Raw genomic sequence first — 26,933 nt, 5'->3', positions numbered from 1 at the left:
TGGTCCGCTTGCATTCACATTTGCCTCCGAACAGAGCCAGAGTTCACTTGAACTGAAGCAAGACTTAGATTTTTAGGCAGACCAAAGTTCGATTGTGGATTCACACCTTAGAAAAGAACCAGACTTTATAGGCAAATTAACTAAATTAAAGCAGACTAAACAGGGCCAGTGTGAACACACCCTTAAAAAGGTGCTCAGGTATTACTTCTGGAGAGAACATCATAGACGTTAGAAAACTGTTGCCGGTACTTCAATACTTATCAATACCGTTCTATAGGTTTTGGTTTTCATCTAATGCATCATTTGTAAATTTATATTCAACTTGCAGCACATGAGTGCATTGAATGTAAAAACTAGCTTGCTGCCACTGGCATGAATTTTTTTCTCAAATGTTCTCTGATGGTTGTGTGTTGTCTCTGATTTTTCTCTTGATTCATTACGACTGCATAAAGATTAAATATGCAGAGAAATCAGTATTCAGCTCATGCTAACTTATTCATTACAAGAAGGGCATGACCTTGCTTGGAAATCCTGTATATTTTGCTTCCATATGGAGCTGGAAGAAAGAAGACCAGAACTAAACCCTAAGCGTGTTTGTGTGTTTAAATCAACATGGTTATTTGTCTTTTTGCCAGCAGTAATTGTTTGTCCATGGTTGCTTGTTTTCTGGAGTGTGCAACAGTACAGCCTTAAAGAATATTATTGCACCTTCCTGGCTTTTTCCACTGAGTTCATCAGTAAAAAAAGTGGCTTCTCTATTTAAGTATGTTTTGACATAGTAATCAATGAAGCTGTTTGGCTTTTGTGGGCTGTAGAAAGAATCTGTGATGAAATATTACAGTTTCATTGGCCAGACTTCTCCTTTAAATAGATTTGACATTAATACCAGACTTTGTTATGCTTAGAGATGCACTTTAACTGACATTTAGCAATAAAAGTAACTGCTGTTTGCAGTACAAACCTTTTAAAAGTACTGCTGTACAGATAATCTATATGTGAAGTTCAAGAACAGATTGACGGTGTAAAATGTTCACAAGAATGAAACGGTTAGATTTACTCAAAATAAACTGGGATTATATCAGTTTCTGATTGGGAGGTTTTCTTGAATTGGAAGAAATCTGAAGAATTCACAAAGATGATCCAACAAAGCATGGATGAGGGACCACAACTACCTCCGTTAAGCTGAAATCTGGGAATACTTTAACCCGTTTGAATTATTTCACTCGTTCAAATAAACCTCTTGGTACTACTGCAGAAGTTAACATCCACAATCTTCCTCATCTTCTAGAAAAATCTCTGGTTAAGGTTGTAATGAAGTGATCAGGAGCCATATTTTAATTCACTTTGTTTGCACACTGAAACTGAATTGAAATAACTGGTAGTTTGTAATTATCCATATTTTCTAATGATTAAACCTTGTGAGATGTGTCCTGGAGCAAAAGCAACCACATACGGCCATTACAGCATCTGTTTTGTTTTTTACTGACAATCTGCTGATAAAACACAATCCTGGAGAATGTGATTGCTTAATTTGCTGGGATGTAAACTTTAATGTCTTTGCTGGTTTAATTCCCAAAACAGAAAACGGTTTTGATGAAAGTTTGAGTTTCAGGCTCCGCAGACATCGGAGTCTACAATTCATGTAATGAAATTAATAAAAATTTCAAAACAATGCGTGAGCGACTTGATTTGAATGTTTGCAAACAAAAATAGCAAATTCTCCTGTTTTACAATTTAAAATGTATGAACTGCAGGGCAGATTAATTTGAAAATACCCAACCAGTAACACTTTTTTTAGCCTCTCCTACAATAAAACTCCAATAATTCATAGAAAATATTCCAGAAAGCTGTAGAAAATCTTGATTTGAACACGAAAAATCAGGTTTTTACCCTGGTTTCTGCACTGGACATAAAGACAAATGGACAAATGGCTTCATAAAAGCTATCCTGGTTCCTCGGAAAGGTTTCTGTTGTAGAAAAGCTCAGAGTTGTGTTGATTTTAAACTTTACTGCAGTGTCATTACGGATGATGCACTCCATTAAATTGGTGGATGCTTTCTGTAAAGATAAAAGTATAACCCTGTAAGTCGTCATAAGACTATGAAGAAAAAAACAAGCTTTTTCTTTTTTGCCTTATTGCACTGTAGAGCTACTGAAATGAGCCGGGTATACACATTTCATTGATTTTAATAACTTCAACATGCAGGTTTCCCTGGGGTGCTTTTAGATTAAGACTGTATTAGATCAAGACTTTGTGTCAGCTGTTGAATATATCGAGCGATTCATATCAGTTTTTGGGATAAGAGAATATTTACCACTCAATCTGTCATCAGGAGATAGACTATACTGCCAAACGTTTTTGGGATCAGGTGTTCCAATCACTTCCAGGGCCACAGGTGTATAAAATGAAGCACCTAGGCATGCAGACTGTTTTTACAAACATTTGTGAAAGAATGGGTCGCTCTCCGGAGCTCAGTGGATTCTGAGAACACTGAGTTTCTGGGAACTCCTTCGAGGATCTGACTTTTAGGCATTATTAAGCTTTCAGCTTAATCTTTTATGTGGAATAATCTTTTATTGGGATCCTAGATGTTAAAATAATGGGGCACTGAGTATAAATGGTGTGTGAATGGGAGGGGAAATGGATCACAGGGAGTAAACAGATGTGAAGAAACATGAAGGCTACACGGTGGGTTTCTTGTTCCACACATGGCCGAGGCGTACCAGTAAACCACCTATTGCTGCTGTTCTTAGCTTCACTCTCCTACTGTCATGAGTTTTTAGTTTTATTTCTGCTCAGTTGAGTCTGAGGCCAGCCAGGAAACATCAGAGGTTTCCCAAAGGCAGTTTCTTTTGTTCTCTCTGTATGTGGTATGATCTTAGTGTTTAAAACTGGGTCAGGTCAGCGTTTTTCTGGACAACTACTTGTTGTGTTTTGCTGTGAATCCCATTGAATTGTGAAATTTCACCAAAGGAAAAGACTGATTTGGTAAAAATGCTTAATAGATCTTTGTTAATAATGCATTCCTACTTAATTTGGATAACGTAGCTGAACTTAAAGGGGCAGAGTTTTGACGTAATGAGAAGTGTTGCGAACCGTCGGAGACATAAAGAACCCGAGTTAGGAGAGAAAATATTAGCTTAAACTCACCAGGTGCCTAATTTATGATTCCCAGTGAATGCCACTGGCACTTTGCATATGCAGGATGTGTAAATGTGTTTTGCTGGAAGGTTTTGAAGCGTCTATAAAAGGTTTTCTGCTTGTTTGTGCTGTTTCCAAAGTGTTTAACACTTTAAATAGATACACATTTATATATTTAGTTGGAGCCTAAAACAACTCGAGGGTGACTTTTTTTCTTTCTTGAGATGAAAACTCTGTACCCGGTATTTGTACTGTTGTCTTAGTTACTTATACTCAGCATTCAGTATTGCATCAATTTTAATCAGAAACTCAAAACTTACAAGTCAAAACTTGTTCTACAAGTCAAAATCTAAGATGTGTGCACTTCAGATGTAGGTCAGTGATATGATCTCAAAAATAACTTGCCGTCCCAGAAGAAATCTTAAAGTAAAAACCTCCGTGACAAGTGATGATGGCCTATTACCAAAAAGAGGCTATCCCTCTTGTCTTTCTTTTAAAGATTAATAACTCTGCCCTGGTCTCTTGAGTGCCGAACAAGGGCCTATTTTTGGAAATCTGCCTTGGAAGTGCCAAAACACAAATACAGACAAAGTAAATTTGATGGCAATTAATGTTTAGTGCCAAAAACATCACATCTTCCGTCCTGTGATGTTGTCATATCCCCTCTAATCACAGCATGCAGTGAAGAGGAGCTAAACTGCTTCCACTCAGCTGCCACAAAGAGCATGTCTATGAAAGCCTCGCTCACATTAACAGCAATAAAAATGTCTGGATATGTTTTATTATTATTTATTTATCTTTTCTGCCTCTTGAATGACAGAAGGATACTTCATTTAGTGATTTGTATGTCAGATACGAGTAAAAAGGCTCACGGAAACATAACTTGAGTAGATTTATTCACATAAATGTTTGAAAAATGAAATAAAGCCATTAATATGTGTTCTCTGTATCAGTGCTCAGTTGTTGACACTAGAAGCAGGCATTAATTTTTAAATTTGCAGGATTTTATTGAAATGCGTACGCTCTGATGCACTTGTTTTAAGCTTAGTTGAAGTGAGATGTAAGTTTGGGACATTTGTTTTGATGGATAAATGAGGACAAGCTTGATTAATGTGGAGTAGAGTCCAGAGAAAACTGTTTTCTGAAAACTATCTTGGCAGGTAACATCTACAGACTTACTCATCTCTGCTTTTGGGAGTACAGTTAATTAGCGCCAAGGAAAATTAATGCTCTCCTGGATTGGCTGCTCTGCAAGAGCCAGATATTAGCATGTCAAGTTGCATTTTAGATGCACTTTTCAAAAAATCTGAATACTCGACCACAAATAGGTGGGATTCACTGTATTGGACTGAGAAACATCCAGATTGCCGAGTTCAATTACATCATCTACCAAAGAAATCCTGAGCATCTTTTTGCCTTTTTTTTTTTATATAAAATTTTCTCACATGCAATCTTGAAATTAGATGTATTTTTCTATCCTTTTATTTCTCAATCAGGTTGTCCTTGCATCATCAAATCTAAAAGTCATGTATCTTAAAATAAGGCCTTTTAAATGTGTTATAGTCATTTTTTTTAGTGTAAGTTGGTCTTAGATAATTTAATCACGTCTTAAATTTTGTTATGACTTCTATATACTATGTATATAACAAACGTTTGAGTTGTGTTCGGACGTTTTCATTCATCCATTTCATTCTGACTTGAGTTGGTTTAGGCTACCGCTAACTAGCTGCTAATATACCCTAGCTGGCTAGCTTTTTTTTTTATTGCGTCCATCATGCCAGTTGACTGGATGGTGATCATCTTTGCCACTGACTCACATTTGTTCTCAATGTTATGTGCATTTTGTGCAAAAAACCTTATCACTACTTCAATATAAAATATACAATTTTCTTTTGTACAGGTCTTAAATTTCATTCATAATGGTCGTAAAAAGGTATTAAAAGTAATTTGAGTTGGTGCGATGTTTTTATTAGAATATCTGTGTGACAAAATGGCCGAGATATTTAAGACAACAACCAAGACCAACCAAAATCACTGTTCATCACCTAAACAAAAGTTCTTTGGTAGTTGGGAACCTTGACAGCAGTTTAGGTCATCACAATGAAAGAAGACAAACACTTTGTGTACTTTTATTTGCAAGACATCAAGCTGCTGGGATCTACTGCAGCCCCCATTTGTGTCTGGGATTGTGGCTCAACCTTTGAACACTCATGTGTGCAGGACAAGGTAGATGTACTCAGTTATTTATGAAGAGCCAGTGGCGGCTTGGAAAGGGACTTGTCTTCCTGACTTTGATGGAACTATTTTGTGAAAAAGTGGGGAAAGTTAGTTACCGTTGCTGCCAAAAGACATTCCCATTTATCCACTTTGATCTATCGGACTGAGTGAGTTAGTGAAGCTGTACGCCTGTAGAGCAAGGGTGTTCAAATTTGGTCCAGGGGCCGTTTGTGGCCCCTTTGCATGATTTTTATTTGACCCTCCGACCTCTAAACCACAATAGTTAAATAAATTAGGACTTTTAAATTAAAATCTACTTTAAAAAATGTTTTCCAAGCTTTCTGGTTTCCTTTGATTTTGATGATAAATAGGACCAAGTCTACGTAAAGTACAGCTTACACTGAAATCTGCTTTTACCTGCTGAATTAAATACAAAAAGTGTTTTCATATGAAGACTGACATGGATCCTGTTTTTACTGCTGAGAACAGACATATTTTTTTCCACATGTCTTAAATTGAGCCCAAAATAATAATCAGTCTGGATGCCTTTTGTTTTTGGAAAAACCATTTGAAGGTTTGGATCTACAAGCCCGTCCCTACAAAAAAAATCGAATTACTTTATTAATTAAAATTCATTCATGCTTATTATTGTTGAGTATTTTTAAAAAAAATTTTTTTTTTTGCTAATTTTAGTTTTTAAAAGTATTTTTTGGCCCTTCTACAGAAAAATCCATCAATTCTGGTTTAGGACACTTGTGATGAAAGTATCCATGTGAACTCATTTTCAGCCTTATCTCCAGTTTCATAAAACTTTCTGAGATTTATTAAAAGTATCGTATGAGTTGAAGGCAACATAAACAAGAACTTAAACATGAATTGCTGACATGCTGTCTCTTTCTGTGGGCATTGGGCTCTAATTACACTGCTGAACAAAACAAATGTGGCAGAATAAAAATAAACATCTCCTGCCTGTTCTGTTTGGGCAATATATGAAAAAAAAACACAGGAAAGGAAAATAATCAGCTCTCGGGGCGCTCTACTACGCTATAGGTAGAGATAAACAAACATGATTTAATGTTTTTTCGGACAAGACACCGACAGGACATGTTCTTGCAAAAGTAATGCCAAAATATCACACCGCGTTAACGCCAAAACCCCAAATCGTATTTGCACAGATTGATTTAGCTGAAGTTAGTGCCCTAAATGGTTATCGACGGTGTCACTGCCGGCTGAAACTCATCAAAGTGAAAGCCTGATCAGAGGAAGAATTACATTCACACAATGTGGCAATTAGCTGCAGCAGCAGGGCTGGATATGCTGGAAGGCGAGGCTGACCAGTGAATTATACATCCACCAAGGTGGCAGGAAGATAATAATGAGATGACAAACACACCACTGATCCCTCTCCCGGGCCTCAGCTGGATCTCACACACAGCTCCTTTATATTCTGTGATATTTCTTGCTTATCTACTCGTCCGCCTTCCTGCCACTGTTTATTTTCTGTTCATAGAGATAAAAATCGGCTCATCTGAGCTGGAATTAATTATGCTGCTAAATTGTGGCTGGGAGGTGCGCATTATCCACCCGTACCTTTTATGTAACAATGCCATTTTAGCACTTTCCCTTCTGCAGGATGCCTGAGGCAAGCTGTTTTGGTGCAAGCTGCAGTACAATCACTGAACCTCATTTTCTTTACAGAGGTGTTGCTGAGGGGGGGGGAAATCCTTTCAAAGCATACATTTTTAATACTTTAATCAAATTGGTGTTCTCAAGATAAAGTCTCTGAATCTGATGCTTTTTCTGCAAAAAAGGTGACGTTTCCTGTGACTTTAAATATATTAACAGACTGTAGGTGGTGTTTCAACTTAAAGGTTGACATCAAATTATGCATATTTTTGTTGCAAAAATGTCTATTTTTGGTGTTTGAAGGGAAACTCTAGATTAGTTTCTTTATTTGTATGCATGCTACTGAAAAAGTTTGCTAAATTTTACTTTATTACTCATTTCAAGAGTTTATTTTAAATGTAAGATATTCTTTTGTATGACTTGGATTAATCAAATCCCACAGTATCTGATAGTATATGATATAAGGAGAAGATTTGATGCTTCAGGGGAAAACAGGAATCCCCATATTTTTCTAATGTTGTGTTAGACTAGTTGTCATTTCTCTAAGCATTTATGCAACAGTAAGTCTGAAAACATGTCTTACATAATGTAGCTGCATGGCTCTTCAGGCCATGCAGCTACATTATGTCTTTGAAAACTTTACTCAAGTCTGTTGTTTGCTCTGAAACAACAAATAAATCTGCACACCAAAGGAAATCTCACAGATATGTTTTGGTTTTCATAGGATCAACCCTTCCAGTGAATTTCTGGTGTTTTAAAAAAAAATGTTTTCTAGTTTTTCCAGTCAGAAAATAGGTGTCAAACTTAGAGTGGCAACTAACTTTGCAGTTTCTGTATTAAACATACAACTTATTGTCACTGAAGCATAACCCTGTGGTACACTTTGGCTTTTAGTACAAAGTGGATAAAATACCGAACAATTACCTCCAGGTTTTAGTATGTATGCATGATGCTTACTATTTGGACAAAACAGCGTTAAATCAGAAATATGACTCCAGGGAGACATCTAAAGTGGTTTTAAAATGTGTAAACATTAAGCTTGAGGAATGACCTTTCCCTATCTAAATGCTCAGAAACTGGGCTTTAAGTTTGTTCCATCAATTCAGCCAAGAAAATGACTGAAATATGCAGCCAAAATTATGCCAGAAGCTTGTTAATAACTTAATAACGAATGATCTCTTTCTCTTTTTTTACTGTTTATTCAATGTCACATGTTTTTAATTATGTAAAGCACCTTGAAATGCCTTGCTGCTGAAATGTGCTATACAAATAAAATTTGATTTATTGAATGATACAAAAGCTGTGATCAAACTGTAATGCTTCAAGACATATTTAACGAATTATCAGTGCAGGTTGTGCTCCAAGATGTTTTCTAGAACATGGAAAATAAGCAGCTCAAATAGATCACTAAAAACCTTACATTAATTCTGTTTATGCCCATGATGAAAGCATGTATTCTTGTGACAGGAAACTTTGTCCATGCAGGATATTTCTAAATAATTGAACCACTGACTTGGATTCAAAAAAGGAGTAAGGCTATGTTGATCCAAGATCTCCCTACTCTAGTATGAATAAAGCTTTGCAGCCCTGCACAGGTAACATGGGAATTATAACTTTTCTGGAGGAACAACAAAAAGGAAATCGGGGCCTGTGGGTTACGCAGCATCAAAGACGGAAAAATAACATCAAGAAGCAAGAAGACTTCCTCCTTTGCGACAAAACTACAAACAAAAACAAGCTTCACGCCCAAATAAGGACACATAGACAGAAACAGCTGCACTTCTGGTGCCAGTTGCAGAAAATAACAGAGAAAAGCAGAGATAACTAATTGTGGCCCAGTTTCCAGGCAGCAGCAAGAGTTAGTCAGAACAACAGATCAGAATTTAACCACTAGATACCTGGACGCCGAACACAGAGACCACAGGTAACCACTTGCAGTCAAATGAAAAACATTTTAAGGCTAGAAGCTGTCAAGTGCTTGGCAATGATTACAGACAAGTATCGGCTAATATTAGAGACACAGTGGCTGATAAAGTCATCAGCGTCTGAAGAGACAGGTGAAGAGCAAATAGATTTAAATGGATCTGATGGAAAGATAGACTGCACTCATATTGCTTAAGTGATGAAAATAAACATTTAGAGAAGCAGGGATTTTAGATCGCTGGCATATTTCTGAACGCTGTGGCTTTTTTTCCGTTGCTGTGCTTTGATGCTCATTCTTTCTGACGTCAAGATGTGCAGACGAAATGTAGAATTTTTTATTTTTAAAATCTGAAATGCCAGGGGTCATGCCAGATGGCAAAAAACCCCCTCACAGTCCTTTTTTTTTCAATGTGCAGTTGTGCTATTTGTACTTCAGCACACTCAGATATCTTATGTATATGTGCGTGTGTGATGATCTGGGGATCGTGCCTCTTTGTGCTCGCCTGTGTCTGTGCTGTGAGAAGCAGGCGTGCCAATGTCTGATCCAATCACACTCAGCCATGGTGGGCTGAAGGCCTGAATTGTGCACGGGAAGCCATGTGAAACAGAAAACAAAGGATCGTGTGCGGGCTGCATAGCTGTGATGATAGGCTTGGTTGAGGTCATTTTACATGACAATGTGCAGGACCAGTGCAATTAACAATGAGATCTGTTGCAGATAAATGGCTACATGATTAAAATTGTTCCAGTGAAGTTCCTGATTAGACCAGCTAAGTCACATGGGCTGCAGGTTTTTTCTTTTTCTTTTGGGGTAATCCAATTGTGTTGTAGATAATTTTAGGCAAAAGATGTAATCAAGTATCTTTGACCTTTTTATCCAGCTTGCATTAATCCAACAGAGAAGAACACTGAAGATTTATGGAGTTGGCACAAAACGTTAATTTGTTTTCAGGACAAAAATGACAAAGTACAAACCCTGTCAATCTGTTATTGTACATCAAAACAAACATTGCTCTTTAAAAAATGTATCCCTGATCTAATAAGCTACATCACTGAACAGGTGTAAAATAATTGCATTCAGTAATACTTTGAAACAAAGCGAATTCATTTTATGATTTTAGGGAACCAACAGTGAAAAACTAATTGAAAATCACTCGCTTGTTATTATAGGTGGCTTAACTTATTTATTTTTGCGATATTGATTTTCTGCAAATGAATACAAAATTTTTGCTTGGAATTTTAGATATGCTGTCAGTAGTTCCTAGGATAAAAGAACAATGTTTATTTACTGAAACACATACCTTTAAAAAGTAAAATCAGAGAAGCTTATCATTTTAAGTGGTCTCTTTCTTAATTTTTTCCCAGAGCTGTCGATGCACCAATCAAAATATTGTGGCCAATTTCAGAGATTAGGATGCAAAATGCTTTTTTTAACCATCCTACCATGAGCAGCTATCAGTTCATCCATTGTTCAAAATGTCTGAGAGAGAAGTCACTGCAGGGTTTCCCCCAGAAAACTTGCTAAGCCCTGTGGTCTGGGTGCCGAGGTGGTCCACTGGCAGCCCACCACGTTTTTGTGTTAAAAGATGTTAAGTAGACAGGAAATGTTAAATTATTACTGGGTAATTATATGTTACGGGAAGACATCACCAGTGACGCAATATTTAAACAACTAGTCTTAAAAACAACTAATCAAAAAACACAATTAAAATGAATATCAATTATTTGCACTTCTGTTTAACCCAAAATAAGTCAGCAGCTCCATAAGGACCCCAGGGCTTCAGGGACCCATAAATGCTAATATTTTACCACAGACCACAGATATATACATGTAAAAGATTTTTTGAGAGGATCAATGCTGCTAAATTTGATTTAATAGTTTCAACACACATGAATTAAAATATTTTAAATTGTTTAACATTTATATGTAAGATTTTAAGGAGGTGGCAAGTTTACTTTGTAAAAATTCAAAGAACAATATTCATAGTTAAATTGTTACCATAGCTACAATCTGATGCTACGAGTTTAATCTTTGAGTTTGAGTTTTGTTTGTTCATACAAATTAAACTGTGATTATAACTTATTGCTTTAAAATAATAATAAGTTATAATTATAACTTATTATCCAATTAAACTAGTCCCCCTCTCCCAGATTTTACTAAATTTAACACAGAAGCTGTAAGTGGTACTGATGGTTTTGGCAACAAAAGGGGCCCCTTAGTCAAATTCTGCTCCAGGCCTCATGCAGCCTTGGTCCGGCCCTGCATGATGAGTTAAATCCGCTGCACTTTAAGATTTAATTCAATGCTACTAATGTGGCTTTAGTAACTCTTCCATTTCGTGTCTGTTAAATTTTTAACAAGGGACACAAACTATTTTAGTTGGTCCAGTTAATGGGACGAGTTTCTCAGATCTCCGCGCAGCCGCGCGCATTAACTCTGGTTGACTAAGTGGACAAAGCATTTAGTATGGTTTGATACATTATGTAACTGGGAAAATACTACTACTAATAATAAAATTATATAAAACCAGCATGACGCGTGACTGCGAAGCGGTGAGCGTGAAAGCTCCTCACCAGGCTGAACCTGCATGATGAGGTTACTTTGAAACATAGCAAATTCATTTTATCATGTTAGGGAACCAACAGTGAAAAACTAATTGAAAATCACTCGCTTGTTAGTGGTTCGTTAACCACTAACGCTCCGACCAACCGGGAACACAGACATAAGCTTCATCAGCGCAGACAGAGCCAGGGTGTTGAAATGGAAAAGCCGCACAAAATTCTTTATCCACAAACATAAATCATTCTCACCGCTCACTCAACGCACCTCTGAAAGCTGTACTACAAGTTATTTCTGCGGTTCACATAGAGCTGCGCAATCAGATCTAACGCGGTGGGGTTTAAACTCCTACCTTGATCAAAAACTCTGGAAAGAAACATAATTACTCACAGGGGGTTGTTGTAAATATCCATACAGGGCAGCTTGTGTCCAGTTTGAGTGAAAGGAGGTGCGGGATCCGCGCTCAGGTAAACTTAAGTCATCCAGCTGCTGCAGCGCGCGAGGCAACGCGCAGAGGCGCCAGCGGTGTGATTGGTCAGCTCGCTGTCGGCTTTAAATGCATAAACTATAAACCTATCTTCTATAAACATATATTTTAGGAATAAATCTGCTCCGCCAATGAAACGTTTAGAACAACAGAGACGCTTGCAATAAAAAAAAAACAAAAAAAAAACAAAAGTGTTTTTTTTTTGTTTTTTTTTTTAATAAAAACATAAACAAGAAATGCTTAGCCTGGAGGCGGGGCTAGCAAGGCATGGCGGGTCGCCAGGCCTATAATACACTGACTGAACCCCTGCACTGTAACACAAAATATAATTTTAAGACAAAATTATTAGAAGTGACATTTAGAAGTGGGTTTATCATGGTATTTCAGCAAAAAGCCCACTCACCATTACCAAAACAGCAGTCTCTTTGTGTAGCGACTGTGGATCCTGACTTTAACTTGAGGATTTCTAAAAGGCTTTAAATGTTTCTATATCTAGCATATGCTGTGAGAAATGGAGTGAAAAATCAAAAGGATAAAACATAACTCCTGTTGTCTGTGGAGGCTTTCTTATATCTGCTTTCTCTCGTCTTTAATGGACAGGTCGCGGGAGGAGTGGAGAAAATACAGTTTCCTTTTTAGACAGCTTCCTACATTTAAGTGTATCATCTGATTTTTACTTTTTAACACCTCACTGAACTGAAAGCAGCCAACAGTGAATCTTTTTCTGCAAGTAGTCTCTGCTTCACAGTGCTGTAGGCTCTACCTGGTAGCTCCTTATGTTGTGTGTTCGTTTTTGGAAAGAGACTTTGAGTCACCGGACAGGCCTGATTAAGCTGAAAAACGGCCAATTCCAGTCGAAAGCTCTTTTCTCGGTGCATAATTTTTAATTCTTTCTTTTCAAATATTATTTTAAAACTGTACAACTTGATATCATGTTACGTTTCCTCACATTTTCTTCTTTTTGAATTGTATTTTGGTTTCAGTGAGGACCTGAAATAACAGTTCAGGGTTTTAAATAAATCATATTAAAGCTAATCCTCGTTCTGATAGAAAGGTGCTAGATTTAAAATACATCGGCTGCATGGTAACTATAGTGATCATAATGTTGGTCCATAATGTTTATTACAAAATTCTGTGTCTCTAAGCTCTCCTGTGATGATATAGCATTAAATTAAAATACATTTTTTAATGAGGCTGTGAGATTCTGTCTTGTGAGTTTTCATGTCGGTGAACCTTGAACTTAAGTGAAATTAAAACGTATCTATATACCCGTTAGAGGGACTGTGTTTGGGCCAGGGAACGCCTTGTGTCAAACTCGAGGCCCGGGGGCCAAATCCAGCCCACCACAGCTTTTTATGTGGCCCTCCAAAAGGACACATTATTGGATGTCAAGATGACAGTGACTTAAATATTATGTTACCAATCAATTCAACAGTTTTTAATTGATTACTGCCAAATTGCACCAGTTAGTTCCTCCAGTTTATGGTGGAAATTCACGCAAAATCAACAAACCCCTGCACTTTTTCTCAATAATGCATAATTGTGAGTTTGGGCTGCTGCCCCCCCCCCCCGATCTGATCCGACCCTGGATGAGCGAAAAATAGATGCAACAATGTTTTCTACCTTCCTGAAAAAAGCCCAACGTACACAAGTATTTTATTTTACAGGGTACGGCCCAAGTCCTTTCCAGTGAGAACAGAGTTCTGAAACTCCTCTCCATGAGAAACTGAAACGTATTCCTGCAGTTATGAATGTCTCTGATCATGTAAATGGTTCTGTCATGTTTTCTTTTCCACTGTATTTTTCTGGTGGATGTTGAAGTAAGGATGTATGTCTGTTGGCTTCAAGAGGTCCAATTATTCTCATGTCCTGCTGCTACAGAACCCTTCCACATGTTATTCTCTGGTGAAAGTTTGCAGCTGCAAGATAGTGTGGAGAAATATTATTTTTGTTGTTGTAGCATTTATGCAAACATAAGTGACCACCTGGACCCATAAGCAAATCTGGGCCGGTCTTTTTCTTTTTTATAAGTGTGGGTTAGGGTGATATAGAATCCGTTTTTAGTCATTTTCTACTTTCAAACTTTTATTTTTTTGGATGAAACCAATAAGAAAAGCGTGTGAACAGCCAATAAAGCCTGACGTGTTAATCAGCTGTGAGTTTCCCCCACATCCCAGAACGTTTAGATTTAGACTGTAAAGCTGAATTCAAACACAGTTTAACATTTTAAAAGTATTTAAATCATGGGGTGATTTCTGTATTACTTCAGCTAGTATATTTTGCATAAAAGGTAAGATCAGTATTTTCTCAAAAAGTGGTGTTTTTTTTATCCGTTTCTCCATTTATGCTCTGGCAACTTGTTCCTAATTTTCTTATGTCACATTTTTGATTTAATAATAATGTTTGACAGGGTTACTTTGTAAGGACATCCATGTGAAAGAGATTAATCGTCTTAAGGAATTTCTTTCCTGGAAAAATGAAGGTAAACAAAAAACAAACTGTAACTTTGCAGTAATGTAAATCAGCATGCTAATGGTGTGAATGTTTCCTCAGTAAAAAATGCTTTTTTCTTTTCTTAAATTCGGAACTTTGAAAAACGTAGCCCAACACGACCTGCCAGACTTTGTTTTATATTTTATTTGAGTTGTTTTCTGCTTGTTAAAATTATACCTTCTTGAATTAGTGAGTTTCATATCAAACATTATCTACAGTCATTGAGCTACATTTTCAATTAAATGCACAGTTTTGTGGGTTTGACATTGGTTGCTCTGTGCAGCCTACTGTAAGATACATTCTTAAGGACTGCGTATAAAGTGCAGCACTAAAAACTGCTTTGTTTTGCATTTTTTATCTTAACGTAAGGTACACTCTATTTTATTTTTAGCTGGATTGAAGTCGCACAAGAACAGTTCTGCCCAGTTTAGCAGTGAATAAACAATTAGATACTTGACCTGGTACTTTCTTAGAAAACACACGGTTTGTTTCTACTGCAGGAAATTTGCAGCCTCATCTCTAAATCTAAAAATAAAACTTAAATGGATCAAACTTTCTTTCGGTTCCTTTTATCCTGAAGGTCCGATGTTATCATTACCTCTGTAACCAGGCTGATGGAAGCTGATGGTAAATTTAGACATGCAAAACATAAAAATCAGCCCAGATGGTTTGTAAAAGTGGCGACGTTAGAAGCCATAATGGGAGGTTTCTGTTTCCAGCCTTCAGCGACTCTTTGGGTCACACACAGAAACTCGACCTGCTCCCAGTAACAAATGTCTTACATGCGGCTTCATTCCTGCCGGTTTGTGAAATGCATTTTAAAGTGCTTTTCTGTGCAAGGTTAAAGTTCTCATCTCAGCTTTCAAGAAGCAACTGCAGACCTTTTTAAATTGATTCCCTGAAAACTAAAAAAAGGGGGAAAAAAAAAAATAAAACATTTCTCGCCTTTTCAAACACCTTGAAAATCAGAACTAAGAAACTTTTTTGCTTTTCCGTAGATAAAAAATTCAAAGCTCCTCAAGTTGTGTTTACAAGCCGTTGAGGTCATACTGTGTTTTATTACATGATACCAATTAGTAAGTGTTAAAACTACTAATTACAGATTTTTTTTTTTGCTCTCATCTGCAGCTGTAGCTGTACTGACAGCAAAACAAAGGATGGAATCTGCACTTCAGTAATATTAACGGTGTTATTGCATTAATAGTGGATATGTTACATGTCCTTTGAAAGTGTTTTTTTAATGCTCATTCAGCACTAATTCAATCCAATGTAAGATTTTATCAACTTTTAAATTGTTTAATGCAGAGGGATGCCTTATTGTGTTTCTTTGGGTCAGTTTTCACTGCTTAAAGATCATATATTTATATTTTCAATGGAGCTCTGCTGGATGACGCTTATCTATATAGTTGAGACGTCTTGTCAGCAATAAACTGCTCTTAATTATGTACCTGTAGACATGCTGAGAAAGAACAAGGAGGTTCAATCTAGACCTAGCAGGCTGAGCCTACTAAACGTCTCCTGAGTCTATTAAGCCATTTTCTGTCTTTTGTGTCTAAATCTGCTTTAGATTCAGAGCCTAAGATTTTCCAGTTTCAGGAGAAAAGTGGAAACTTTGTGTTTTTATTAAAAGATGTGTAGACCAGCTTAACCTGACTTTTTCTTTTCCATAATCACAAAGCGTTGCAGTTCTACAGCAGTTTAGATTATCATGAAACAGATGCTTTTTGTGCAGATACACACCGACCCTCTTTTGACCTGGACTTCGAAAAGGCCTTCAATGTCAGATTGTATTAATCTCAAAGGATCTTTTACTTGTTAAATCAGCTTTCATGACTACAAAGGTGTTATAATAAGACGTTCTTAGATTCTTGTCTGCATGTGTTAAATACCTTGCTTTAAAGTTGATATTTTTCTGCAAGTTACATATATTTTTTTTTAAATGTTAGCCTTGTTTTGCACATTATTATGCACACGACCTTCCACCAGAGTTATCTAAAGCTATAAAAGCCTAGATAACACAGACCCACTTGTTTTCTTTAATTTGCAGTAACTCTGCTTCTTTTTGATTTTGTCTTGCTGCAGGTTCCTTAGAGACGAGAATCTAACTTTTCCCAGCCGGGCTATATTTGCAGAGCCACATTTCAGCTCTGAATCCAAAGTGAGGCAACGCTAAACATTTAAATGGTGCTAAAGCAGCATCTGGCCATGGTGCTAACATGTTGGGTCAGAGAAGGTGAACAACTGCATCTCTCAGCTCTTGTCCTGCTGCATCTGGGGCCGTTTTCTAATGTCAGAACATGTCGAAATTTAAAAACCTTCTTAGATTTAATGCAGATGTTTAATACCATAAAGCATGGAAAAAACAAACAAACCTTGAATTAACCTTTTAGAAAGACTTTAATAAGTTAATGATCATCTGGACATTCATTCTCACCTGTTTTCATTAGTCAGATTACATTTCTGTTTAATTTCATTATTAAAACACAGAAATGAGATTGTAAATATTTCATTTTAACTAAACTTAAATTAACTTTAAACTTTCACTGAAATGTAATCTCCAGTGAAAAAAAATCGGAATCAAGCATTAAGTAAATTAAATTTACCTCCGTAATATATTTTATTTAGTGTATATTTTCTGTCTACTCTGCACTTTTAGTGGCTTTTATAGCACCTAATATCACATTAAAGAATACTTGTTTCAGTTACCATAATGCTTACATCTAATTTTATTTATTTCATTTAATTTTGGTACATCAGATGTAAATGTATGGGTTTTTAAAATGCTCGTAATCTTTATACCTTTGTCTCAATTATATTTATATTTTTATTATAGACTGGATCTAATAGGGTTTAATGTCTCATTTAAATAAACATCTCTTTGCAATAACAGTTTGTAGTGTTAAAGTGTGCAGAAAGCTACGAAGATAAATTCTCTGTAATGTAATTTTTTTGTTGGTTAGAGACGTGTGATTTCCTTATACCAGTGATTTATTTCTTTCTTATATGGAACAATGCTAAAACCTGAGCGCTTTCTCTTCATCCGCCATGCTCTCAGTTGAGGAAGTTGGTCTTAAAATCAGGTTTATGAGCCATAACTGCAGCATCTGAATGACTAACGCAGCCAAAGCAGAGTGAGAGCAGACGCGAGGCCTTGACAGATGACACAACGTATTGATGGAGAGCAGGATGTAGAGGCTGGCAGGATGGCTTCCCCATCTCAGCCTCATCTTTGCTTATCTCCAAGAATCGATCCAAAGCTGCAGGCTGACTGCAGAGGGAGCGAGACACACTTAAGTGCAGGTCCTGGGTAATCCCCTGTCAACTTCTGATGCGATTCTCATCCATTCACCTGACCTTCATTTTAACCATTCGGTTTGGTTGGCTAGCAGGTTTTTAAATTTTTTTTAATCTTACTTTTCTTTAGAAAAGACAGTTTGTTGGCATGACATTGAATTTGTTTTAGAGTCAAAGTTCATAGAAAATATTTCATTCTGTCAATGTTTCCTTGAAAATAAAACTTGTCTTTATTTCTTAATAGGGGTGAGCGAAACGAGCTGAGAAATTTATCGCAGCGTTTTATGGTGCTGTTGTGATCTTAAATTATCTTAAAACATTTATTACTGCATTGAAAAGCATTCACAGCACAACAAATGAGTGCTGCTCTAGAAAAAACATTCCCATTTCTTCTTAAAATGAGATTTATACAAACTAATTTAATCATATTTTGAAATTGATATTTATTGATGCTGTTGTGGAATAAATAGTGGAGAAAATAAAATTTCTGTTAATGATGTCGGTTTTGTTTCGCTTCTGCTGTCGAGACCAAAAATCAACATTTTTCATGATAAATACCCCCCCTGAATTTTAACACAGATTTATAACCATTGAATGTATTCTTGCTAACTAACTTCTCTAACAACAACATTATAAAAATAAGGATGTTTTCTTTCAGCCACCTGCAGCATAATTTATTGCTTAGTCATTTGTAAAAGTACTTCTGGGATTTGGGTAATTACTGAGAGGTGAACAAGATCTGTTTACTTTGTCAAAAGAAAATCTTCAGCGGCTTTCTATCCCAATGAGAAATGGTTCAACTTTATGAAGTCTGACCCAGCGTTGAGGGTCTTTTCTAATAACTCGTTCTTCTGTTTTTTGTTTTTTAAAGATTTCCCTCATGAGGTCACTGAATAAACATGCATGGGATGAGATGCTTTTATGTTCCGGTTTTTGGAATAAGAGTAAGAGGATTAAAAGGAAGAACATAAAAGAATCTCCCAAATGAGATGTGCTTTCTATTCAGCTCGTTTTCATTGATCCAACCACCTTTTCATTTTTCTTTTTCTATTTGACACATTTACTGTGTGTGTGTGTGTCTGACTCAAACTATATCTATAATTCACAAACACTGAGCATCCTCAAGTCCCCTCCCCGAGGCTCTGTGTTAACACGCAGCTAGAATATGGATTCAGGTTCTGCTGCTAATAAGTTACGGAGTCAGAAAAAAGAGCCCAAATGACCAGATTCATATACTTTATTTATATTGTTTTGACAGAAGATCTGTTTCTCTGCTATTTAATTGTTTCTCACCAAAGCGTACCTCCTCACCCCATCTACTGTCTGCATTTAAAATATATTGGGATCTAATCCTGCCTAATATATCTGCTGATCTTCTTCCTATATTGCTTGGAAAGGCAGCAAAGGATGCAAATCATGTCTTGTTTTGCTTTTTATTTAATGCTGTTTTTAAAAGACCTTGGGTCAGTCTTCTGGATCCATTCACTTATTAGAATCAGCATAAGAACTGCATTATGATTCTGCTGCTTATGTCTTCTTCCTGGTTTTATTTCCATCTCTTCCAAGAATAACTTTAGGAGCAATCTCCTAAAAAACAATAAAACGCTTGGCTAAAGCTTTCAGTGAGGGAAAAACAAAGATTCTGGCATTCAGTGCATGACTTGTTTCAGAAGTAAATGAGCAAATACAACATGCTTTTTAAAATTATTTTAGATGAATAAAAAAAATATCCAAGTTTATTCATGGGCTTGTTAAATCATGAATGAACTGATAAAAATACAAGCATATTTTCTGGTATAATTTAATTTTTCACATCTTGCTGATGGGCCACATCAGGTTAACAAAGTCTGTTGAGTAATTTGTTGCAATTTTGATTATTTTATGACTGTTTAATAGATGTTGAGCAGAGAAATTCAGTTTCTCTGTTGGCTGATGCTTCAGGGCTTTTAACTTTGATGATTTGCATTTGCTGACACAAGCTAATGCAAAAGTACATGTAGCGTCCGTCTTAGTGGTGGCATCTGCACGGCGTTCCTAACTCTGCCCTTTATCTAACAAGAATGGGGTGAAAATGATTGTCATTAGTTGTTTATTAGCTCAATAACGAGTCTGAATGGAATGACCTTAAGCAGTCTGGAGTGTTTCTCAGCGAGGACGATTAGAGGATGACGGAGAGCTGGCAGTAATATTTGATGCGATGCTGCAATTCTTTTGGGCGTGTTTGCTTGAAGGTAAATTTTACACCCAAGACACTTTATTACTTGTAAAAATCTGTAGTTTGCTGCATTAAAACATGCATGGAATCACAGCTCTCTTTCTCTTAAAAATGTTTCTCCTGCTGCCTTCAGGAGAATAGGACATCAGAGTATCATCTGTAAAAATTTCACCCACTGTTTAAACTCTAGAAAATGAACTCTGTCTGAAGGCATCCAGTATCCAGATGCACATTAAAACACTTTAAATACAACTTCCTTTGTTGGCATGGCTGGAATACAGCCTTACCAAACAATATGCACACAAACTTACAATAAATATCCTGAAACCAGATACCTATACGTGTGTCTGGTGTGCCGCTGGGTTTTGTGTGGCATCTTGGCTCGACCGAGTTGATATTTAGCCTCTGGTCATTTCAGTTTCTGGCCTGTCTTGCTGCAGAATGATTCTCATGTTTTTTGAAATAAGAGACATTTAGATGTGCACCAAAGGAAGACGTTCTGGTTTTGACCATTTTTCTTTGTTAAATAAGACTGAGATGACACTAACAAGGGTTCAGCGACAGACACCCAGGTGTTTGAGGAATCTAAAGACACGTTTGAGTTTAATTTAAAGCCTTTAATAATCTTTTTTTAAGTAGAATGCTTTTACTCAGAGTCCTGCAGTTGCATAAATGCAGCTTTTTCCCCAGCATCTTTGAGCTTAGTGTCGCCAAAACCAAGCGGTAAAAATGACGATCATCGTAGGAGAGCATCTGGTTTTAAAGCATCTGTGGTTGTTTACTAAAGACGAGCACGGGGTCGAGACAGAAAGCAGGAGCAGCTGCAGTAAAAGGAGGAGAATTGGAGGCATGAGACAGAAATGGAAGGTGAAGGAGGCGAACAGAGGAGTCGGAGGCACTGAAGGTTGCGGCGTTCCCCACAGCTCACCCCAGCTCATTAATTTTCTCATTTAGTCTGAACGGTGGAGTGTGCAAACAAGATTGGGGGCCTTGCTTACTAATGAGGACCGAAGACAAACAGGCAGATCCTACAGTTTCTGTTTGTTTGTAGCAAAGTGAGTGAGAGTAAAACAACCATGAAGAAGAAAAAGAAATGAACTTTTTGCTCATCACTTGGTGAAACCTAATGAATTTTGAGTTAAACTAATTCTTTAAATGAACTTTGGTTAAACAGATGGGTGATTCTGGCTTACGGGAAGATTAGTCTTGCAATCTGAAAGTTGTGAGTTTGATTCCAGCTTCTTTCTACTACATATAGTGATATTAACATTAACTATGTTGCCTACTGGGCTGCACAGTGGCGCAGTTGGTAGAGCTGTTGCCTTGCAGCAAGAAGGTTCTGGGTTCGATTCCCAGCCTTGGGTCTTTCTGCATGGAGTTTGCATGTTCTCCCTGTGCATGCGTGGGTTTTCTCCGGGTACTCCGGTTTCCTCCCACAGTCCAAAAACATGACTGTCAGGTTAATTGGCCTCTCCAAATTGCCCCTAGGTGTGAGTGTGTGTGTGTGCATGGGTGTGTGTCTCTGTGTTGCCCTGTGACAGACTGGCGACCTGTCCAGGGTGACCCCGCCTCTCGCCTGGAACGTTGGCTGGAGATGGGCACCAGCAACCCTCCCGACCCCACTGAGGGAAAAGGGTGCAAGAAAATGGATGGATGGATGGATGTTGCCTTCTAATCTGCATATTGGTGTATGAATGTGGGTGCGTTTGGATGGATGTTGCTGTTGTGTAAAGCCTTTCATGTGGTCACTATAACTAGAAAAACTTTGTACTTTTACTGTTGTAACCCTAACAAACAAGTATGGAGAATTTCTATGATTCATGGATAATCCAAAACATAATCACAAAATGCAACAGCCCACACAGAAATGCTTTATAGGACAAGATAATAGAGCTATTAGGCCATTTTCCATTACAAAGTTTTGCTTAGTTTGGTCGCTATCTCAGCCAGCTGCAGGTCTGGTGTTATTTCTTCACATCAGTTGCAATCGTGCATCAAATTTTTGCATTTCTCCTTCATTTTGCAACTTCTTTAAAACAGTCTAAAGATTAATGAATCATTCAAAACGCTTAGTAGTAAAGCAAGTTTTTATCATAATTCTCATTTAATGATTTAACTGATAAATGTCTACTTTCTGATTGTATAATGAAGAAAAAATGGTAAAAACTAGCGTATGCTTTCCAAAGAAAAGCTTTTCTGAGTCTATAGTGGAGGAAAAAACTTGTAATGATATTGGTGGGGGGGGGGGGGTTCTAAAAGAAAATATTTGTCATGGTTTATTTGTGCAGACTTGTCTAAAAATCTTTTCACATGTCCAGTATCACCACTGAGAGCGATTAAATGAAAAGCCAGTAATGGCAGAGCGCTTCAGAAGGGCCGTTTGCTCCACATTTCTCTCCACCTGCAGGTTGTTTGAGTCCTGATTTTGCAGGGATCTTTACATTCTGCTGTATGTTAAAGAAAGATGCAGCAAATTGAAAACCAGTCACTAGTTTTTGTCAACGCAGATAAGACATTTACAACAATAAATATTAATGACTGTATATGAAGAATAGTTTCTTTTCATCAGAGTTTTGACTTGGAGTGAGAGGGGAATCTGCTCGCTACTGTAACTAAGAAAACTCGCTGGCAGCAACACCCAGTTAGGAAGTAATCTGCCTGGAGAAATCCAACTGAGCTGAAATTTCATTAAAGCATCAAAAGCTGTTATAGTGTCAAATCACCACAGGTGGAAAATAAAGGTTTTAGTCAAATGACATAATATTTTTCTGAGATCATGTTCTAGGATGTTCCTGCAGAGAAAACCGTCGTGGCAGCAGATTAAACCCTGAAAGCTCCTTCATGCTGTTTTAGCTACAAGGACTCTAAACAGAAGCATAATGGTTTTATCATATATGCTATAAATTATTTTGGGGTTTCTTTAAGGATTAATTTGAGCTACAGTTTTAAGTGTAAGAGAAGACACTTAGGTCCATTTATGAAGCTATTAGCACAGGCTTTGTGTGCAAATCTCAGTTTCCTTTTCTTTTAAATTATGAAACTGCAAACAATTACAGGCCACATTTAAATTATTTAGACAGAAGCAGCTAAAATGAGCTTCCTCTGCAGGGCGGCCAGATGCTGCTTTAGAAACAGATGAGGGACATCAGCGTCTATGAATGCTCTCTTTAATTAAATACGTTATAAAACTGGGAGTAAAAAAATCCACAGCCTGCAACCTGAAAATCCTTTAATCTAACCGTCTTGTAGAAAATAAGTTTCTTTTTAAAATTTTGTCAATATTGCATGTATTGGTAGCGTTTAATATTCAAGTGAATTAGTCCAGCAAGGGCTCAGATTTGGGCCATTTAGGACCATCTGCATTTTGAAATTGATTTAAAAATGATGCAAATGTCATGTGTAAAACATTTGTAAGCCTGGAGCAGAATGCTCTGCTTTGTAAATTATTTCCTCAGTATTTCTTTTTACACATGCAACACTTTTTACTTGAACAGAAATCCAGAATTTTTATATTCAGTGAAAGGGATCAAATAAATCCATGTGGTGCTTATACTTCTTAGGTCAGCATGTTTATAATTCCCCTTTAGTGCAGAGAAAGCAGTTTAAGATCTGATTGGACTTCTGCATAAATTAAATAAATGCTCTTTTACAACCAATCCTTGTCATGTCAGGGAAAAGTACTTCAAAACTCTAAAAGTTTTACATTTTGAAATTGAATCAGCTGCTTATACATTGATTTTCTTGACATTATAAAGTACGTTGAATTTATGGTATTTGTGGAAACTTGTTTTAAAAGTTTGAAATCTGTGTGTTTTGCACACAACGTACTTATTTTTCTCATTTTGAGTTTCTTCCTCTTGCTTGCACTTTGAAAACAAATTCATTTGCATCTTTGACATGTTAAAATAAAGATTGTTCTTGTAGCAACATTAAACTAAATGCGTTGTGGTAGAGATGTTTGCCTTTATTAAGGAGCTTCTTCCTGTCGGCCTCACATCACACGATGCCTAATATCAAATTCAGTCAGGAAATTGGACGCATCAGTCATCTTCCTAATTTCAGCAAAGCTTTTTTTACTCAGTTGTGATTATTTACAATTGTATCACAGGGTTGCACATTAACCCCTTGGTCAGCCTGTATTTGAAAAAGGAAATTGGTTTCCCAGATCATAAATGGGAAATGATTTACCTGTATGAAGGTGTTATTGCTTGATCCTCGTTGATTGACGTCGTCTCAGACTGGGACTTATAAGGCTCTGAAAAACTTCTTCACAGGTGTTTATTTGAATAAAATAACATATCTACTGCACTTACGCACATGCAACAACATAATTACGTAATAATTAGCTATCTGCGTTCTGTCATGGGAAATATTGAGTGAGTGAGAGCTGCGTTGTAGCAAATATTGATGGACCGATTCCTGATCATTTTATTGTTGTGGACTTTCTTCTTTATCTTGAAAGTTTGTTCTTAATTCATATTTGATTTAGTTTTTGTATCATCCAGTCTCAAATCAACTTGATTGCTCTTCTGTGTCTCTACAGATCTGTAGTTGACAAATTATACTAGTTGTTCCAAATAAGCTGGCAGCAGAAGTTTTAATAAAGGAAACAGTTTTCACCAGATCATATCTTTTATATACTACACTCTACCGCTTGATTGTCATTTTAGGTCCGTGTGGTTAGAGACGGTGAATCGAGTTGCACTTAAAAAAAAAAAAAAATACTTGATTTTTATTAAAACATGCATGCCTCTATGTCTTTCTTATTGTTAATTAACCTGTAACAGTATTTGCGTGCTGAATTAAATAGTTGGAGAAAATGTTCAAATGGTTAAGTTGAATTAGGCTTAAGGACCAATATTGGATTCGATTAGTTTACAACAAATGTAGTAGCTTAAATTTGATGGGAAATTGTGTACTTCAGCCATTACTTGGTAGAATTGGCAAAATGACTACATATTTGCTTGTAGTAATAACATAATTTAAATAAAGGACACGTTGACTGACCCTCTCCTGTGATTAACTTGGCTCTGATGCACTTTTACCTAATTTTTCTAACATTTGTAAGTAACAGAACCGTTTGATATTTTCATAACTTTACTGCACTCCTCTAGTTTCATCCTGACTTTATTTCAGCAACTGAAATGAAGCCAAATGGTCAAAAATAATCAAACAAAACAAAATAAAGGAGCCGTCTTTGCCTCCAACTCTTGGAGAAGAAAACTTGATCTGTAGTAGCTGCAGATTTGATCAAAAGGCTGATTATCAACGTCACCTTAAAGAATCGACTGTGTGCTAAAGCAAAGGACTTTGCAGGGATGGCTTGTTTTCCAGCATTGCAGTTGATTGATAAACTTGTAAGATTCAGATGCCAGCAGTAAAACTGCACTCCTTTCCACTAAAGAGTTGAATTTTTTAACCTCCCAGAACAAGAAGGGAATTAGATGTTTGTATTTCTGTAGTAATTTTTGAATTCGATTGGAGAATGTACCCATCTGTAATTACTACACAGGCATCACTGAAGTTTAGTGAAACAGCAACATTATGCTTTCTTCCTGACTTGGTGTTTGAATTGCAGCAGCTTAATTTTTCCATATTGACCTTTTCATCTGTAGTCTGTATCTTCGTCCTCCTTTATTGAGACTGTGTAAAGTAATTAATTTGTTGCTGGTTGCTGGAGGGAATGAAGCTCTCTTAAGCACTGTCAGGTCTCAAGGTCTCTTTCTAGCTCAAGATTCCTTCTGTGTGAAAAAGAATCCTTTCGGCGGATGCAGGTTTATGCCAATAGATTTGGTCATAAGTTTTTGCACATGCGTCTTCGTAGCACCAGATCTGCGGCTGTAAATTAGGCTAACAGGCTGGATGTGATGTCAGAAACTAGAAGGAAATCTCAAGTGTATTGACGATCTGCTCTTTTTTAATTCAGTATTTGAAGTGTGCATTTTATTTTCTGACATATTTTGATCTCTGTAAAGTTTTAATAATAAAGATAAATTTTATTTAGAGCCAAAAACTAGACGGTACAGACTGGAAAGATTTGTGCAAGCGGTAAAACGAGGGGAATGCCGGTTATGTACAATCACTGCTGGGCCACAGAATAGGATGCAAGCATTTGTTTTTATTGCTTTGTTTTAAATAGCACCCAGGATCTATGTGAGGCAAGGCTCTAGTTATATCGAGCACACTGAAATGCATTTCACAATTGTGTTTATGGAAATGACACGATTAAAAAGTGAAAGTAAATTTAAAAACTTTATCCAAACTCTGCTGTGTTTTTGATTAAAGCTCCGCTCTCTGAGAGTTTTAAAATCATTAATTGCAATAACACTGACAGGTTTTCCATTTAACTGGAGCTGCTCTGCATTCTCGGCCTCTTCCCAAACAGACAGCAGTCAGGGCTAATTAGGAACTTCTGAATTTGTATTCTGACCTTTGCAGCAATGTATGCCACGTAGATAATTCCTTTATTTGTTTGCAATTTGCATGTTGCTTTAATTTGACAGGAAATGATGATGTCCACCATAACTTTTAACTAATAATGACACCTTTGGAAATCCCTCACCCCATGCACACACAAACCCCTCTACCTCTGCAACTGCACACTTTTACAGTTATCTTACTACAGTAATTATTTGAATTTTTATTTACTTTTATTCTAGGGCTCACATTGTATAAAGTATCTTTAAAATCCAATCATTGTGAAGACATCACCTCCTGAGAATATTTTGGTAATCTGTTAGTGAATTACTGATTTTTATGTCATTATTTATCTATTTTTATTAAATTAGTTGGAATGGTAAAATGACTGTTATAAAAAACATTTTGTTTAGATACATGGAAATGAAAGGATATGATTCCGCATTTGAATATTTGACATTTTGTGATTAATCATTATGTGTACATTTCTTAACATGAGTCACTATGTTGATGAAATCTTGATGCTCCGTCATATCTAGACTTGACCAACAAATAATAG

At 36.7% G+C, this 26,933-nt stretch overlaps 1 protein-coding gene across 2 annotated transcripts in view; it reads left to right on the top strand.

Annotated features, from left to right (window-relative positions):
* Positions 1 to 17,180, top strand: part of LOC103468891 (acid-sensing ion channel 2-like) — a 64,805-nt gene extending 47,625 nt beyond the window's left edge. Inside the window, exons 3-5 of one of the 2 annotated variants that reach the window (XR_534262.2) lie at positions 13,623 to 13,720; positions 14,366 to 14,437; positions 16,531 to 17,180. Coding sequence is in view for 1 of the 2 variants with exons in the window: in XM_008416271.2 (XP_008414493.1) it covers positions 13,623 to 13,685 (63 nt within the window). In the remaining variant the exon portion in view is untranslated. Of the gene's footprint in view, positions 1 to 13,622; positions 13,749 to 14,365; positions 14,438 to 16,530 lie in introns of those variants that run through there. The other variant, XM_008416271.2, reaches the window with a different exon arrangement.
* The last annotated feature ends 9,753 nt before the right edge of the window (positions 17,181 to 26,933 follow it).

Source organism: Poecilia reticulata, linkage group LG8, assembly GCF_000633615.1.
Source record: "Poecilia reticulata strain Guanapo linkage group LG8, Guppy_female_1.0+MT, whole genome shotgun sequence".
In the NCBI taxonomy this organism is placed as follows: Eukaryota; Metazoa; Chordata; class Actinopteri; order Cyprinodontiformes; family Poeciliidae; genus Poecilia; species Poecilia reticulata.
This window is presented reverse-complemented; position numbering and strand designations above follow the sequence as displayed.